The following is a 15165-nucleotide window of genomic DNA, read 5'->3' on the forward strand; positions in this document are numbered from 1 at the left end:
GCTTCACCAAGGAAAGCCCATTGAGGACTTGGGCATTTATGTCTGCTTGCGCTATTGTTCTTGATTAAAACAACCAAATTAGAATCAATAGGACAGCCGCTTACATATAAATGCATTCATCCTTTCTCACTAATTGAATTCCATGGACATGTTTTTAAATCATTGGTAATTATAATTTGACTCTAAATGTATAAAGTAACCCTTAATTCGCATGCACTCTCTCTTAGATTTCAGCTATCACAAATATGTGTGCCTGATTCATAAAATGTGCATACAATATGCGTCTATGCGATCTTACACCAAGATCTCAACCCATCTCATAATTTTCTTGTGAATTAAGGTCATACGGACTTAGGCCCCAAATGACATGACTGTCTCACATTTGTATGTAAGACAGAATGTTGATATTGTTTAGCTATTTATAAAGGCTAAATCTTCCCCCTTATACCACTATACTTATCCATATGCAAAGACCTTACAATAATCTCGAATTAGCTTTAGGGAAATAATCTAAATATTGTAGTTTGCTTTAGCTATGTTTAAAAAAATTATCGTGACTATGGGTACGGTTCTCGTAACATAGTCATGATATATAATCCTCAATTCGTTTCACGCGACTTGACCATAACTTCAAATAATAATAATAATAATAATAATAATAATAAACATGTTGTAAATCGCGGGTATTTTTCACGTGATGCAATTTGCAATGTGTACAAGAACAATAAGTGTGCGACATCGCGACTTATTCAAATAAATTCCATAAATACTAAAAGCGGTTAAATAAATAATTAGAAGCGATTAGAAGGCAAAAATGCACACAAGTCTTTAAACATGTAATAAATCAGATAATTAGGCCAATTATTAATAGTTAAGTGATATGCTAAAACCACGGAACTCAAGAGTGCCTCACACCTTCTTCCGGGCTAACCGAATTCCTTACTTAGTCTTCCGTGTTCATAGACCATAAATAGAGTCAATTTCTTCTATTTGGAATTTTAAAATAAACTCGTGATTTGGGACACCATAATAATTATCCCAAATGGGAACTCTAAAGTAAATAAATAATGGCGACTCTAAATTAAATAAATAATCCCATTTTGAATAATGTCACCTTAATTGAAAAAAATCCCGATTCCTCGAAAAAAGAAGGTGTGTCAGCTCTTGCGACTCTACTCGGAAAAAGAACCCAGAACTTCTGGTTTAGGGTTCAGAATTCGAGCTTAGGATAACTGTTATACTTGGCTTTTGTTTATTATCCAAATTTGTTTTTACGTGTTTGAGCCTAATGTGCTAATTGCCACTTTTTACCGCTTTGATATTGTTTGAACTGTATAAAAAATTGTTACGACACCATTCTTCTCTCTGAGTCTTCTAAATTTTCTGGGAAGTGTGCGCTTCACGTGGATTCTTAATGCAATCTTAACTTGTCTATGCAATGTTCATATCTGATTCTATAGTTCCAATATGTTTTTTATGAAGTATTGTTTGAATGTCCATCTTTTTTTAAAACATGTAGTATTACCAATATATTTGAACTAAGTCATTTTGGTTGTTATCACTCATGAATGGTTCATTACTAGAATTTTTACTGAGTTTAACTAGGACTCATGTGCAAGGTGCCTTCAAGGGTGATGAACTTGAGAATCTGGTCACTTGTTGTTTAGATTCACCATTTGAAAAGCTAGCTCGATGAATTCTATTTATTAGAGTGCATTGATTCCACGGTAATTCCTCAATGAAAGTAGTAACTATAGATGTGTAATTTTGTAGCATTTGAGAATGGATGTTAAAATAATGTTTGTAATCGATTGGTTGCTTTGATTGATGTAATTAATTTTATTCAATTAGGCTATGGACCTCTTATGTTATTCAAATTAATTGCAAATCAATGTTGGGCTTGAATAATTGCAGATTTTGTTTTATAGTCCATTCTAGCAGCTTTTTTGCAATTTTAGAAGTTAAATTCTCTCTGTTGGGCCTAAGAGATAGAATTGGTCATACAGTGGCCCGTTTAGTTAATGACAGATTCTGGGCTTCACCAAGGAAAGCCCATTGAGGACTTGGGCATTTATGTCTACTTGCGCTATTGTTCTTGATTAAAACAACCAAATTAGAATCAATAGGACAGTCGCTTACATATAAATGCGTTCATCCTTTCTCACTAATTGAATTCTATGGACATGTGTTTAAATCATTGGTAATTATAATTTGACTCTGAATGTATAAAGTAACCCTTAATTCGCATGCACTCTCTCTTAGATTTCAGCTATCACAATTATGCGTGCCTGATTCATAAAATGTGTATACAATATGCGTCTATGCGATCTTACACCAAGATCTCAACCCATCTCATAATTTTCCTGTGAATCAACGTCATACGGACTTAGGCCCCAAATGACATGATTGTCCCACATTTGTATGTAAGGCAGAATGTTGATATTGTTTAGCTATTTATAAAGGCTAAATCTTCCCCCTTATACCACTATACTTATCCATATGCAAAGACCTTACAATAATCTCGAATTAGCTTTAGGAAAATAATCTAAATATCGTAGTTTGCTTTAGCTATGTTTAAAAAAATTATCGTGACTATGGGTACAGTTCTCGTAACATAGTCATGATATATAATCCTCAATTTGAGTGCACGTTTCGCGCGACTTGACCATAACTTCAAATAATAATAATAATAATAATAATAATAATAATAATAATAATAATAATAATAATAATAATAATAATAATAATAATAATAATAATAATAATAAACATGTTGTAAATCGCGGGTGTGTTTCACGTGATGCAATTCGCAATGTGTACAAGAACAATAAGTGTGCGACATCGCGACTTATTCAAATAAATTCCATAAATACTAAAAACGGTTAAATAAATAATTAGAAGCGATTAGAAGGCAAAAATGCACACAAGTTTTTAAACATGTAATAAATCAGATAATTAGGCCAATTATTAATAGTTAAGTGATATGCTAAAACCACGGAACTCGAGAGTGCCTCACACCTTCTTCCGGGCTAACCGAATTCCTTACTTAGTCTTCCGTGTTCATAGACCATAAATAGAGTCAATTTCTTCTATTTGGAATTTTAAAATAAACTTGTGATTTGGGACACCATTATCCCAAATGGTAACTCTAAAGTAAATAAATAATGGCGACTCTAAATTAAATAAATAATCCCATTTTGAATAATGTCACCTTAATTGAAAAAACTCCTGATTCCTCGAAAAAAGAAGGTGTGTCAGCTCTTGCGACTCTACTCGGAAAAAGAACCCAGAACTTCTGGTTTAGGGTTCAGAATTCGAGCTTAGGATAACTGTTATACTTGGGCTTTTGTTTATTATCTAAATTCGTTTTTACGTGTTTGAGCCTAATGTGCTAATTGCCACTTTTTACCGCTTTGATACTGTTTGAACTGTATAAAAAATTGTTACGACACCATTCTTCTCTCTGAGTCTTCTAAATTTTCTGGGAAGTGTGCGCTTCACGTGGATTCTTTTTTGTTAGAGTCATATCCCTGATTTTACAACGAGAACCGGACAAGTTGCAAAGTCGGTGAAGCTTCTGTATTCCCGGTATGCTGCCCTTCCCCTTCCCCTCCCCCGGCTCGAGTTGTCTGCTTGGGTAAGCCAAGTCTAGAACAATACACCCAGTATTTGAACTTAGAATAACATAGCCTCATGTTGGATCCCTAGTAGGAACGTTTTTTCATCACGTGCATTTGACTTTGGGGACTCAACATAGGGGTTGGGTTCGTCTAGGACATGTGTACCCAATATAAAAGATCATCCTGATGCATTTTACGTGCTACTTATGCATATGTTTGTTTCGTCTTGCATGTTGACTGGCCTCTAGAGTAGGGAAAGAAAAACCAAGAGTGAGGCAAGAGAGAGAAATTTACCTGGTTTCTGAAAAATTCAAGTATTCAAGAATAAAATCCCGAAACTCTGCCAAAATTTTGAAGAAAAAAAAAGAAAGGAAGAAGGGTCATTTCAAATAAGTCAAATGTTTTAAAAAATCATATTTTCTTGTTGTGTAAAAACTTACCGAACTATGCGGGTCTGATTCTCACCGAATGTGAGATACATAGGCAACCCCTATCAAGTTCGGCCTTATTTTTGCAAAATTGACCAAAATAAGAACCTTTTGAAACATGGCCATCACCTTGGGCTGTTCTTGTCTAAATTACCTTAAAACGTTCTCTTGGGACGTCGGAAGGCTGTTTTCACAAGAATAGCCACAATATAAACCCAAGTTAGTCTTTTCCTATAATCAATATCAGTTGGCGGAAACAAGCCCTAAAAACTTTCTTCAAGTGTTGAAGTATTGTATTTACAAAAGCAACCCATGTTTTGTTACTAAGTTTAATAAACTAAATTTTCAAAATTAGCCACTTTGTGTTTTGAAAATGTGTCGGTTTTGATCATTTGTCCCTAATTTGCGTGCAGAATGAATTGTTGAGAATTTACCTTTTTAGGTTGTAAATGATATTACACTAAGACTCAACATGTGGTGGAATGACTTGGGGGAGGTAAGCAAACATTCTGTAACTAAGGTTCTGAAGATTAAGCACATGTCAATCTAATTGAGGCACTAATACCATTATGGGACCTGGCGCACAATATTTTTCACTTCTCAAACTTTGAATAGACCCCTATGCTGGAGGAAATAGCAGGTTACGCTAGTGGTGATGGGAGTCTTAGACATCAATATCTAGTAGCACTTAGAACTGTGACCCCTCATAAATATTTGGACCTTCTAAGCATTAATGAGCAAGTTAAAAATGAGAATTTGGTAGAAGGTTTCTATACATTCCACTTCTTGTATAGCCGGTATGGGGATCCCCATGGATTTGAGGTTCCAAACACTAGTTTGACTCACCAAGGGAAGAAAAACAAGTGAGAAGCGCGCAGAAGTTTAGCCTACGTAGTCGCATTCTGGGCACTCTGATATGCCCAAGAAGTGACAGGCATATAGAGTTGGGACTTGCAGGGATGACTGACTTTTTGGTCAAGAAGGCCAACGGTACTCTTGTGCCGATGATTCTCGCGGAGATTTATCAAGCCCTAACTGCATGTCGATCTGGTGCAAAATTCTTTGAGGGTTGTAATCCATTTTTGCAAATGTGGCTGGTGGAGCATCTCTGCCATCGCCCAAGATACATGAACTACGGATTAACTGGGCTCAGTTGCATCGAAGAATATGAAAATAGGGTAAACGGCTATGAGTTGTCGGAAGGTACTGAAGCATGGTTCACACATATGGGTTCTTTATCCACAAAGCAAATTGAGTGGACTTTCAGTTGGCTCCCGATCAACAAAGTTATCTACATGTCTGCCGAAGTGTGCTTTCTCTTATTGATGGGTCTTCAGAGTATTCAGCCATATGCTCTACACCGGGTTTTACGTCAATTGGGAAGGTATCAAACAATCCCCCATGATGAAGATGTGAGTGCACAGGTTATTGAGCTACGCTCAGGGGCTGCTTTTCCGGAATAAAAGGTCCGTCAGATTTAGCATCAAAGTAGATTTTGGAGCCACAGACATGGGTGCAGGATTTATCATCTGGTGAGGTAGAGTCTGATCACACAGCATGGTATGGTAAGAGATATCGGGTCGATCAAGAGCCAGAACAACCCGCCAAAAGGCCTCATGTCCAACAATTCACCGATGGGGCACAAGAACAATGGGTCTGGTTAGCCAAAGAAAAAGAATATCGGACCACCATTAGCGAGCTAGAGCATCAGGTCAGAAACATCACATTTGAAAGTGGATTGCAAGCCGCTGAAGATGAGGGTGAAAAGAAAAGTTTGGCCCGAAAAAACGAATCCCTCCAAGCTCAGATCCGAAAAATGAAAATAACCGTCGAAACATCGGTAAGAAGTGAAAGAGATAAAAGGATCATAAGCAACCTAAGGCGAAAAGTGCATGACTATGCGGCCGACCTGACAAAGGCCGAGAAAGATTTAGCAAAAGCTCAAGCAAAATTGGCAAAAGATGCAGAAGAACAGACAAGGTCAGCCCGCTGGTTAAAGCAAAGATATGATAGAGAAGTTACGGTTTTAAGGAAAGAGCTGGCCACCCTCGAAAACGAAATAGGTCAGCAAGCAAAGGACTTCAAGACAGAAAGAGAACATTGTTATTCACTGATTGATCAATTGGATGGAAGTGTGCTGCAGTTGCAAGATCAAAACAACGAGGCTATGCAAATAATGGAAGTTTGAGAGCAGCAGATTGGACGATTGCTCCAGGAGAAGGGTGCCATTAAACTTGGAATCAAAGAAATAGCCGATTACACTGCAATGAGATACCATGAGTGTGAAAATATAATTCGAGCTATGTTCTTCCACTCGGTACTATCTTTCGCTCGCCAGGTCATGGCCGACTTCAAGCTCCTTCAGGAAGAGCTTACAAGAAGGCCCACGCCGACAGAGACGGATCCAGAATTTAAACTTTATGGGTTCAACTTTAAGATTTTTAACATTGAACCCATTATATTTTTAAAGTTATTGGTTCAAATCTATTATCTTTTCTAATTTTAATGAATTTTTACACATAAATTTTTACGTTGCGTCGAAAGTTATGGGTTCAATTGAACCTATAACTACCACTGTGCATCTGCCCCTGCGTGCCGAGACCAGTTGATGTCTCGCGGGCCCCCGAAATAACCTTTGAAGCACATATGTGTTCTTGATTATTCAAGTCTTTGACTCTGTATTTTCTTTTTCCTCGCATCGAGTTTGTTTGTCTTTTCGTCCATTTCGAGTCTGTTGCTATTTTGTTTCAAGTCTGTATGTTTTTCTTCAAGTCAACTATCAATGTCTTTGAGTTTTTGAAAAAAAAAAAGTTTATTTATTAATGCAACAACAACAACAACAACAATAACAACAACAACAACAACAACAACAACAATAATAATATACCTAATAATATCCCACATTGTGGGGTCTGGGGAGGGTAGTGTGAGGATAGAGAGGTTGTTTCCAATAGATCCTCGGCTCAGGAAAGCATAAGCACCACATTAATGAAAATTTTCTTAGAGACAAGAAGGGACAGTACCAAAAAGCCATATAAAAGCAGAATAAAAACAACAAGACAGTAAGGTGATTAACAATGGGGAAAAAAATAATGATTAGTCATAAAACCTACTACCAACAGAAATTGAGACTGCGTGCACTCCAGACTACCTACTCTACTATCCAAATCATCGACTTCCATATCTTCTACAAGTATTCAAATGGAAAACTTGGAAATTTCTTTGTCGGATTGACAAACACGTATAAGTTTAAGTGGACTGTAGGCCATTTTGTCTTTACAATTCAAGATACCTTTTTTTTTTTGGTCAAACATCAAACCAGTAAATGCAATCCCGTTTTTTAACCACGATAAATTGATGTGTATTCTCAATTTAACTATAAAAATTAAATAAATTAAATAAAAGTTCTCCTTTTAACTTTAAGGCTAGATTCTGATTCTCAATCCCAAAATAGCAAGTAAAAAGGGGCAAAAGTAATACTCCTTGATTCTTTTTCCAACACACAGAAAGTAATCTCTACGAACTTAGACAAAGCCCATCAATTTCAAGAAACTCAATATTTTTCAACACTCACCCAAATAATCATTTCATGGGTTTCTTGAAATGGGTTCTTGCCATTTTCACTCTATGCACATATTTAGCAACACCCACCTTATCAGATTCTTTATTGAACAAAGATGAGTTAGCCAGTATTTCAGCCAATTTCTTGAATTTGGCCAAAAGAACAGACCTTTTTGATTGGATGGTGAAAATTAGGAGGACTATACATGAAAATCCTGAGTTGGGATTTGAGGAATTTGAGACTAGTAAACTTATCAGAAATGAGCTTGATAAAATGGGAATTTATTACAAGTACCCTGTAGCTGTTACTGGTGTAGTTGGTTTTATTGGTACTGGAAAATCACCTTTTGTTGCTCTTAGAGCTGATATGGATGCTCTTCCTATGCAGGTTTTTAACCAATTAGGTTCATGTGCACATCTAATTATGTACATAAATATTCCTATCTTGTCAATTTTAGTATTGTTAGTAGTTTTAGTTTATATCTTATGTTTTATAGGAGTCTTTTAGTCTAGTCGGAGTTTTATACTAGTGGAAAATATAGAGAATTTCTAGTTTTTATGTTTATTTTTATTTTGTAATTGTATGGCCTGAGATGAGCTTAAATGCAGCAACACGGTGTGTCAGGATTCAACCCCAACTTGTTGGGGATTGAAGTGTAATTGTTGTTGTATTCCTTTTGTTTGTCGATGTTAGATTGCCTAGGCAAATGATAATATAGAGTGCTGCCTTTATTGTATTTTATCAAATAATTTGTGGTAGAAGTTTGTAGTGATATGCTATTTCTTTTGTTTTATTTCCGCTTTGTTTCATTTTATATGATAGTGTTTGACTATGCATAGAGTTTAAGAAGAAAAGACTTTTGCGACATACTGTCATGGCATTAAGTGTAAAATAAGAAGTTTAAAGTTAAAGAGTTTCTAAATATAGAAAAGTGTCATTTTTTTGGAACATATTAAAATGGAAGAGTGTCTTATAAAATGAAACATATGGAGTATTTTTTTTTTCTTGGAGGGAGGGGGTAAGGGCAGGGGCATATGTAGTCTTGTCGCTACGGGTTCATTTGAACCCATAACTTTTGATACAGAGTATAGATATATATGTAAAACCTACTAAAATATCAATAAATATTAGATCTGAACCATAATTCTGATAGTAAAATGAGTTCAATGATGAGAATCTTAAAAGTTGCACCTATTAATTTAAATCGTGGATCTGCCTCTAGGTAAGGGGGAAAGTATAGATGTAAGAGTCTAACATGTAATTTATTTGTGTTGCACTCGCCTTCAATATGTTGTTGATTGGTGCAGGAGGAAGTGGAATGGGAGCATAAGAGTAAAATTCCGGGCAAAATGCATGCTTGTGGACACGACGCCCATGTTGCTATGCTTCTGGGTGCTGCAAGGATTCTTCAGGAGCAGCGCGATTATTTGCAGGTTCATACTGCAGTTCTCTACCTTAGCTTGGATTCAAGAATATTTGCCACTCTTCTATTTGCTAGCTAATTCTAACGCCATTAGTGTTTGTGCATGCTATAAAGGAAAATGTTATGGTATTCCTTTTTTGGGTCTGTTTTTAGTTTACAGAGTGACGGTCACTTGGGAAAAAATAAGAGATTGTTTTTCTCTTTAGATTGAATGTGCTTTGTAAAATGATCACTCTTCAATGTTGAGTTCCACCTAACTTAAGTAACTGTCACAGAAATGCCTTTTATATAGATATCAATATTTGATCCCTCCTTTTGTGTTATGTCCTTTTGTCTAAACCACCAATGATTAGTCATATAACAAGTTATAAAATTCTTAGTATCCTTGGATAGAATAGAGAGGGTGATAGTTTGACATGAGAGACTCTTGTTTTTGCTGTATAATGACTGTGAAGATAGATGCTCTGTGCTCATGTGCCAAAACCCCACAAGACCCTTTCTTTTTATGGAAACCTCTAGGGATTGACAGTGTTTATGAAGTCTCTTCTCTAAGAAAGGACTTTGACGTTATCTTATTTTGGAAATTTTGTTCTCTATTACCTGCTTATGTCGTGATTTTGGGGATGCATTATGTAAGTTCAGTAGGTTAGTATTTGAGACAAACAATTGTTTGTCTCAAACTTAGAGGGATGGCATCTCCAGTGCTAGGTTCGAACCAAGTGAGGCTTTGAACACAATTTTTTTGTTACAGCTTGAGTAGTTATTTTTATAGGTACCATTATGCTAATATAACAGCTTAACAACTGATTTGAGTGTGGTCACGAACGTTTATGAGATAGATAAGGAATTTGGAATCAATAACATAAGGGATCAGGTAATTAGTTTGGAAGTGAAATAGTTTTTGATAATACAGGAAACTTGAATCCTCACGATTTTTAGTTTAGCCTCTCGCACCTCCATATATTTGGTGCCAAACTGTCGCCCATTTCCTTCTATCTGTGATACTAGAGTTTGGCTTTAAAAATTTGTGAAAGGGGACTGCATAATTGGAATGAGGGTAAGCTGCTCGACTAACAAAAAGCAGTAGTTGCCCTCAATTACCTTATAGTTTCTTAAATATTAAAGAAGCTATAGATCATCGATTGTGCTATTTAGTAAGGGTCAATCTGGACCTTAATTTCTTCATTCAATTGCTTTAGTCCTCTTGTTGCCTGTTGCTGTGGCATGAATCTCAAACTGAACTGTCCTTTTAAGCCGACCAAGAACTCCTTGGTTTATCGGAAAACATAGACCATACATAATCATGCTTGTTTTAGTTTGTTATAATGGTGTTAGTGGTTGTGTTCAAGGATTAAACAGTTGGATCAGAATCTATGAATATCGTGGATGTTATCGAAAAAACTGGAGTCAGGGGTTGACCGAACTTTTGATGGCAGGGAACTGTTCTTCTGGTTTTTCAGCCAGCTGAGGAGGGAGGTGGAGGAGCAAAGAAAATGCTTGAATCTGGGGTACTTGATAATGTCGATGCCATCTTTGGTCTGCATATTTCTGCCGTTCATCCTATTGGCACTGTTACCGCCAATTCTGGCCCTATCATGGCTGGCAGTGGCTTCTTTGAGGCGGTAATAAAGGGGAAAGGTGGTCATGCCGCAATTCCTCAGCACACTATAGATCCAATCTTAGCAGCTTCTAACATTATAGTTAGTTTGCAACATCTTGTTTCACGGGAAGCCGATCCCTTGGATTCACAGGTTCTCTCTCTCCCCATTCTCTAGTATATGTGAATCCAACACATGCATTCTAGCAGTTGTGCAAATTTATGCAGCTTATTTGTAAGCTCTTACTGCTGCTGATTTTAAGTAAGTTTATAATTCCTTCCCTATCTTTGTTGCCGATGCAAAAAATTAGCTGAATACACTCTGATTGGCATTTATGTAGAAGTTTTGCTTCCCATTTTGCAAAATGTGCTAATGTTCGGGCAAAGCAGTGCCTCCCTTTTCGTAGTTAGAATTTCTGCGGTGCATTTGACTATCCGGAATGGTGACATCTGTAAAAAATTTATATTCATATCCATTTGTCATGTTCAAATACATGGGAAATATTACAATTTGTAGCATGTCAAGAACGAAAAATGTTAGACTTCCCAGGTTATTGTGTGAGAAATTCCTTTACCCATCTTCCTCCTTCCGCATCCTTTAAATTGACAAATTATTGCTCATTTATTTCAAATATTACCATGCCTTTTTCATTCTCCAAAGAAATCACGTTGGCCTTTACAACTTATCCACCGATTACCCTAAAGAGGCATGATATTGCAGGTTGTTACGGTTGCAAAGTTCAAAGGTGGCGGCGCATTTAATGTTATACCTGACTCTGTCACAATCGGTGGAACTTTCAGGGCATTCTCAAAAGAAAGTTTCACGCAACTTAAACAGAGAATCGTTGAGGTATATCTTTTATATTAGTATTTGAATGCCCAATGTATCATATGATTGTTGAATGATGTGTCCCAAAAAAAGACGTGCTATGACCAATGAATGGTAAAACTCGATTTGTTTAAGTGAAATTTTCCTGGAAATAATTAACAGGTTATCACACGTCAAGCTGCCGTACAAAGGTGCAACACAACAGTTGACTTTGATACTGAAAATAGGCCGTTTTACCCGGTGACAGTAAATAATAAAGCTTTGCATGAACATTTTCGAGATGTAGCTGCACAGATGCTGGGCAATGACAAGATCATAGAAAAGAAACCCACTATGGGGACAGAAGATTTTTCATTCTTTGCTGAGGCTTTTCCTGGATACTTCTATTTACTTGGAATGGTGGATGAAACTAAAGGACGATTCGAGTCAGGTCACAACCCTTTCTACAGAGTCAATGAAGATGCACTTCCATATGGTGCTGCGTTACATGCATCCTTAGCCACGACATATCTTCTCGAACATCAGGTGAAAGCAACCACTCAGGATCGAAATGTTCGTGATGAGTTGTAAGGTTCCCAAAGAGTCTGATAACCTCGTGGACCAAGAAGAATTTCTGCTACAGGAACAGGTATAGGTTTTAGACAAATAGGTTTCTCTTTTTCTTTTTTACTTAATATGCAAACTCGCTCTAAATCAAGTTGGTGTTGGAGCTGGTTTCGTTGATCTTCCAAAGAGGAACGCTCAAATGGCGCTATTGGCGCGAGTTGTATTTTTCTTTTTCCAAATGTGATTGATATGATATTCCATTGTTTATGTAAGGTTAAAAGGTTTTCTCTAGATTTCGTTGCCATTACCCGTAGAGACAACTGAACTGCAAACTAGTTAGTTTTTGTTTATAAATTGTCTTTCCTGCATACATGTATTGTTATGCTATTGATGGAAATGGGTGAAACATCTCCATCACCAGGGGGCGAAGCGAAGGGTGGTCAATTCGTCGAAGAATTACACTATGTACATAGATAAAATATTAGGTTTTAGAGGTGTATAACATGTGCTGAACATCTTTTGACGGGAAATTTTTTTCACTTCTTTCAAGTTTGAATACCCTTGCAGAAATTTCTGGCTTAGCCACTGCGGTATCACCTAAAAACAGTGTTGCATTTGAAGACAATATGAATTTAGTTGAACTTCTACTAAATGGTTGTATGGTATGTTCTTCTGAATCCCGTCAGAGTTCCTTTCACTTTGAAGAGAGTTAGATGTGATTGAAAAGTGTGCTCGTTGCAGGATAATCCCTGTAGTTTCCTTTTCTACAATTCATCGCGCTGATCCCTGCAGGTTCTATTTTTTAAATTATTTAATCTTATATTCCATCTACTATCAATGACATACATTGTTGGACTTTTTTTTGTTAAACCTCAAATGAAAAGATACGTAAAACTCTTATTAATACTCATTTTAAATGATAATTTCTGTATTTTGAAGATACTTGGCTTATATAAAAATTTAAATTCTTAAACATCATAATCCAAAAGAATATTTTCGCGTAAAATGTGTAGGTGGAAGTACTACTTTAGACTTAGAGTGGCATTTTTGTTATCTCTTTTATAGTTTTTTTTTATATAAAATTCTAATATGATGTGATCCGTATAAGCGATACGGTTAATCTGATAAGACAATTTTTTGCGGGACAGAGAGTATTTTACAATTTTTTTATTAAAAGATATATTATCCTCGACAGTTGAAGTGTTTATAAATCAAACCAATTAAGTCAATTTTTAAAATATATAAACCAAATCAAAGCAATTGAGTCGATTTTCATCGATTCGCTTTTTGTCGGTTTTATCAGGTTTTCGGTGTTTAAATTTTTTGTTAAATTTTCTTAAAGTATGTTAAATACATTATCAAACACATATTCAACCGACTATAATCTAGCATAATACTACCATGCCAATTACTTTTTAAGAAAATTTATCATTTATCAAGATATATTGATAAGAATTTTGAATTAAAAACTAATGAATAATTTATGGATCCAATTAAAGATAGATTCTTTTTAATATGAAATATATTCTTGAACTTATCAAAACAAAGACTAAAATTCCAATTAGAAAGTAAGAGCAAATATCTAAATTACTATTAAGACAAAGGACTAGATTACAAATCAATTGTACAAAAAAATAATATATGTACTGTAAAAAAAATTATGATTTACACAAAAATATACATATATATATATATATATATATATATATATATGTGTGTGTGTGTGTAATTCTTATTTTTAGGTATGTATTTATATAGTCAATTTAGTTTATTTTTCAATTATTTTTTACTTAAAACCAAAATCCAATCAAGATTTATTGATTTTAAAATTAAAAATAAAAACAAAATCAGTTTTCTTCTTTAGTTTGAGTTGATCTTCGGTTTGATTTGATTTTTTCATATTACCTGAACGCCTCAACTCAACAAGGAGGTTAAAATTTTCATGGTACTAGATCTACATTTTAAAAATTACGATAATAATGGAGTAAATTATTCCTACAATGTTCAAATACATAGTAGAGTAAATTATTCCTACAATGTTCAAATACTACTATGTATTGTTCAAAAAACTACAATTTCCTCATAGGTGGGGGCATGGTAAAAATGAATTAAAAAATAGATTTGGGTAGCCATAGTGGAAAAAATGAATTAAAAAACCAGAAAAGAAAAAAGTAAAAGAAAATTAGGAAACTCAATGGAGAGAGAGAGAGAGGCACATAGCAGGTCTTTAAATACACTGAAAATGCAAGCACATGTATAGCGCATTTCTTTAAAGCGTTATGCGTTAAAATGCAAACACTAGATATAGCGCGGTTATTTTTAACGGACAAAATTGACGTTAAAGTATAGCGCCCTTTAAAAGAGCGTTATATATAAAAAAGTTACCAATTTTTTTTTCCACTTATTTCCGTCCCTAATGTCCAAAAAAACCACACTTTGATTCTGGACTCCCCGATACACCTTGTCAAATAAGGTATCAAACAGATGATCAACTAGATAAATTTTAAAGGGAGCTATTTCAGACTACATCACTGACTTCAGGTGTACCTAGTCATAATCTAAAGTATAAGATAATTTCACTAAACATAACTTCAGAAATGTTTTTACTTTGTCGTGTGGTAAATGACAATCCCCACTCAGTGAAATTTTATTGGGTTGTTGTTGTTGTGGTAAATGACAATATCCATCAGTATAACCATAACAGATAGAAAATCTTCTTTAGCTCGATTTGGTTATCTTAACAAAGGCAGCAAGCGGATTATTATCTGACTCTATGAAAATGGTCAAAACTCACAAGAAATTCTAAGCACAAATTGCGGTTTACAGGATTCCGATGAATCCTAATCCACCATTTGTAGAATTACCCCACTGAAACAAAACAGCATTGCCAAAAGGAATAACCTCTGTACAGAAACACACATAAAGTCAAGAGGGCAAGGCTCTATGGCCCTGCGAGAGGAGTATGTACAGACCACAAAATAAAATATTTGCACCACTTTCACACTTGCTCAATTGCTGGACATTTTTTCCAAGTACTAGAGATCTGTTTTCACTTTTCAGAAAACAATTCCAGCTTTTCAGATTGCATAGCAAAGAAATAATATCAAGGGAATCACTCCCTCCGAATCAGAAACGGCAACCCAATAGATATAACACAACA

General features: G+C 35.4%; 1 protein-coding gene across 1 annotated transcript; it reads left to right on the forward strand.

The window, feature by feature from the left end:
- The first annotated feature begins 7511 nt into the window (after positions 1-7511).
- Positions 7512-12296, forward strand: LOC104240968 (IAA-amino acid hydrolase ILR1-like 4). The gene is made up of 5 exons (XM_009795899.2): positions 7512-7997; positions 8918-9043; positions 10470-10784; positions 11352-11480; positions 11622-12296. The coding sequence occupies exons 1-5, from the start codon at positions 7638-7640 to the stop codon at positions 12027-12029; spliced, it is 1338 nt and encodes a 445-aa protein (XP_009794201.1). The 5' UTR covers positions 7512-7637; the 3' UTR covers positions 12030-12296.
- The last annotated feature ends 2869 nt before the right edge of the window (positions 12297-15165 follow it).

This window comes from Nicotiana sylvestris, chromosome 6, assembly GCF_000393655.2.
Source record: "Nicotiana sylvestris chromosome 6, ASM39365v2, whole genome shotgun sequence".
NCBI lineage: Eukaryota > Viridiplantae > Streptophyta > Magnoliopsida > Solanales > Solanaceae > Nicotiana > Nicotiana sylvestris.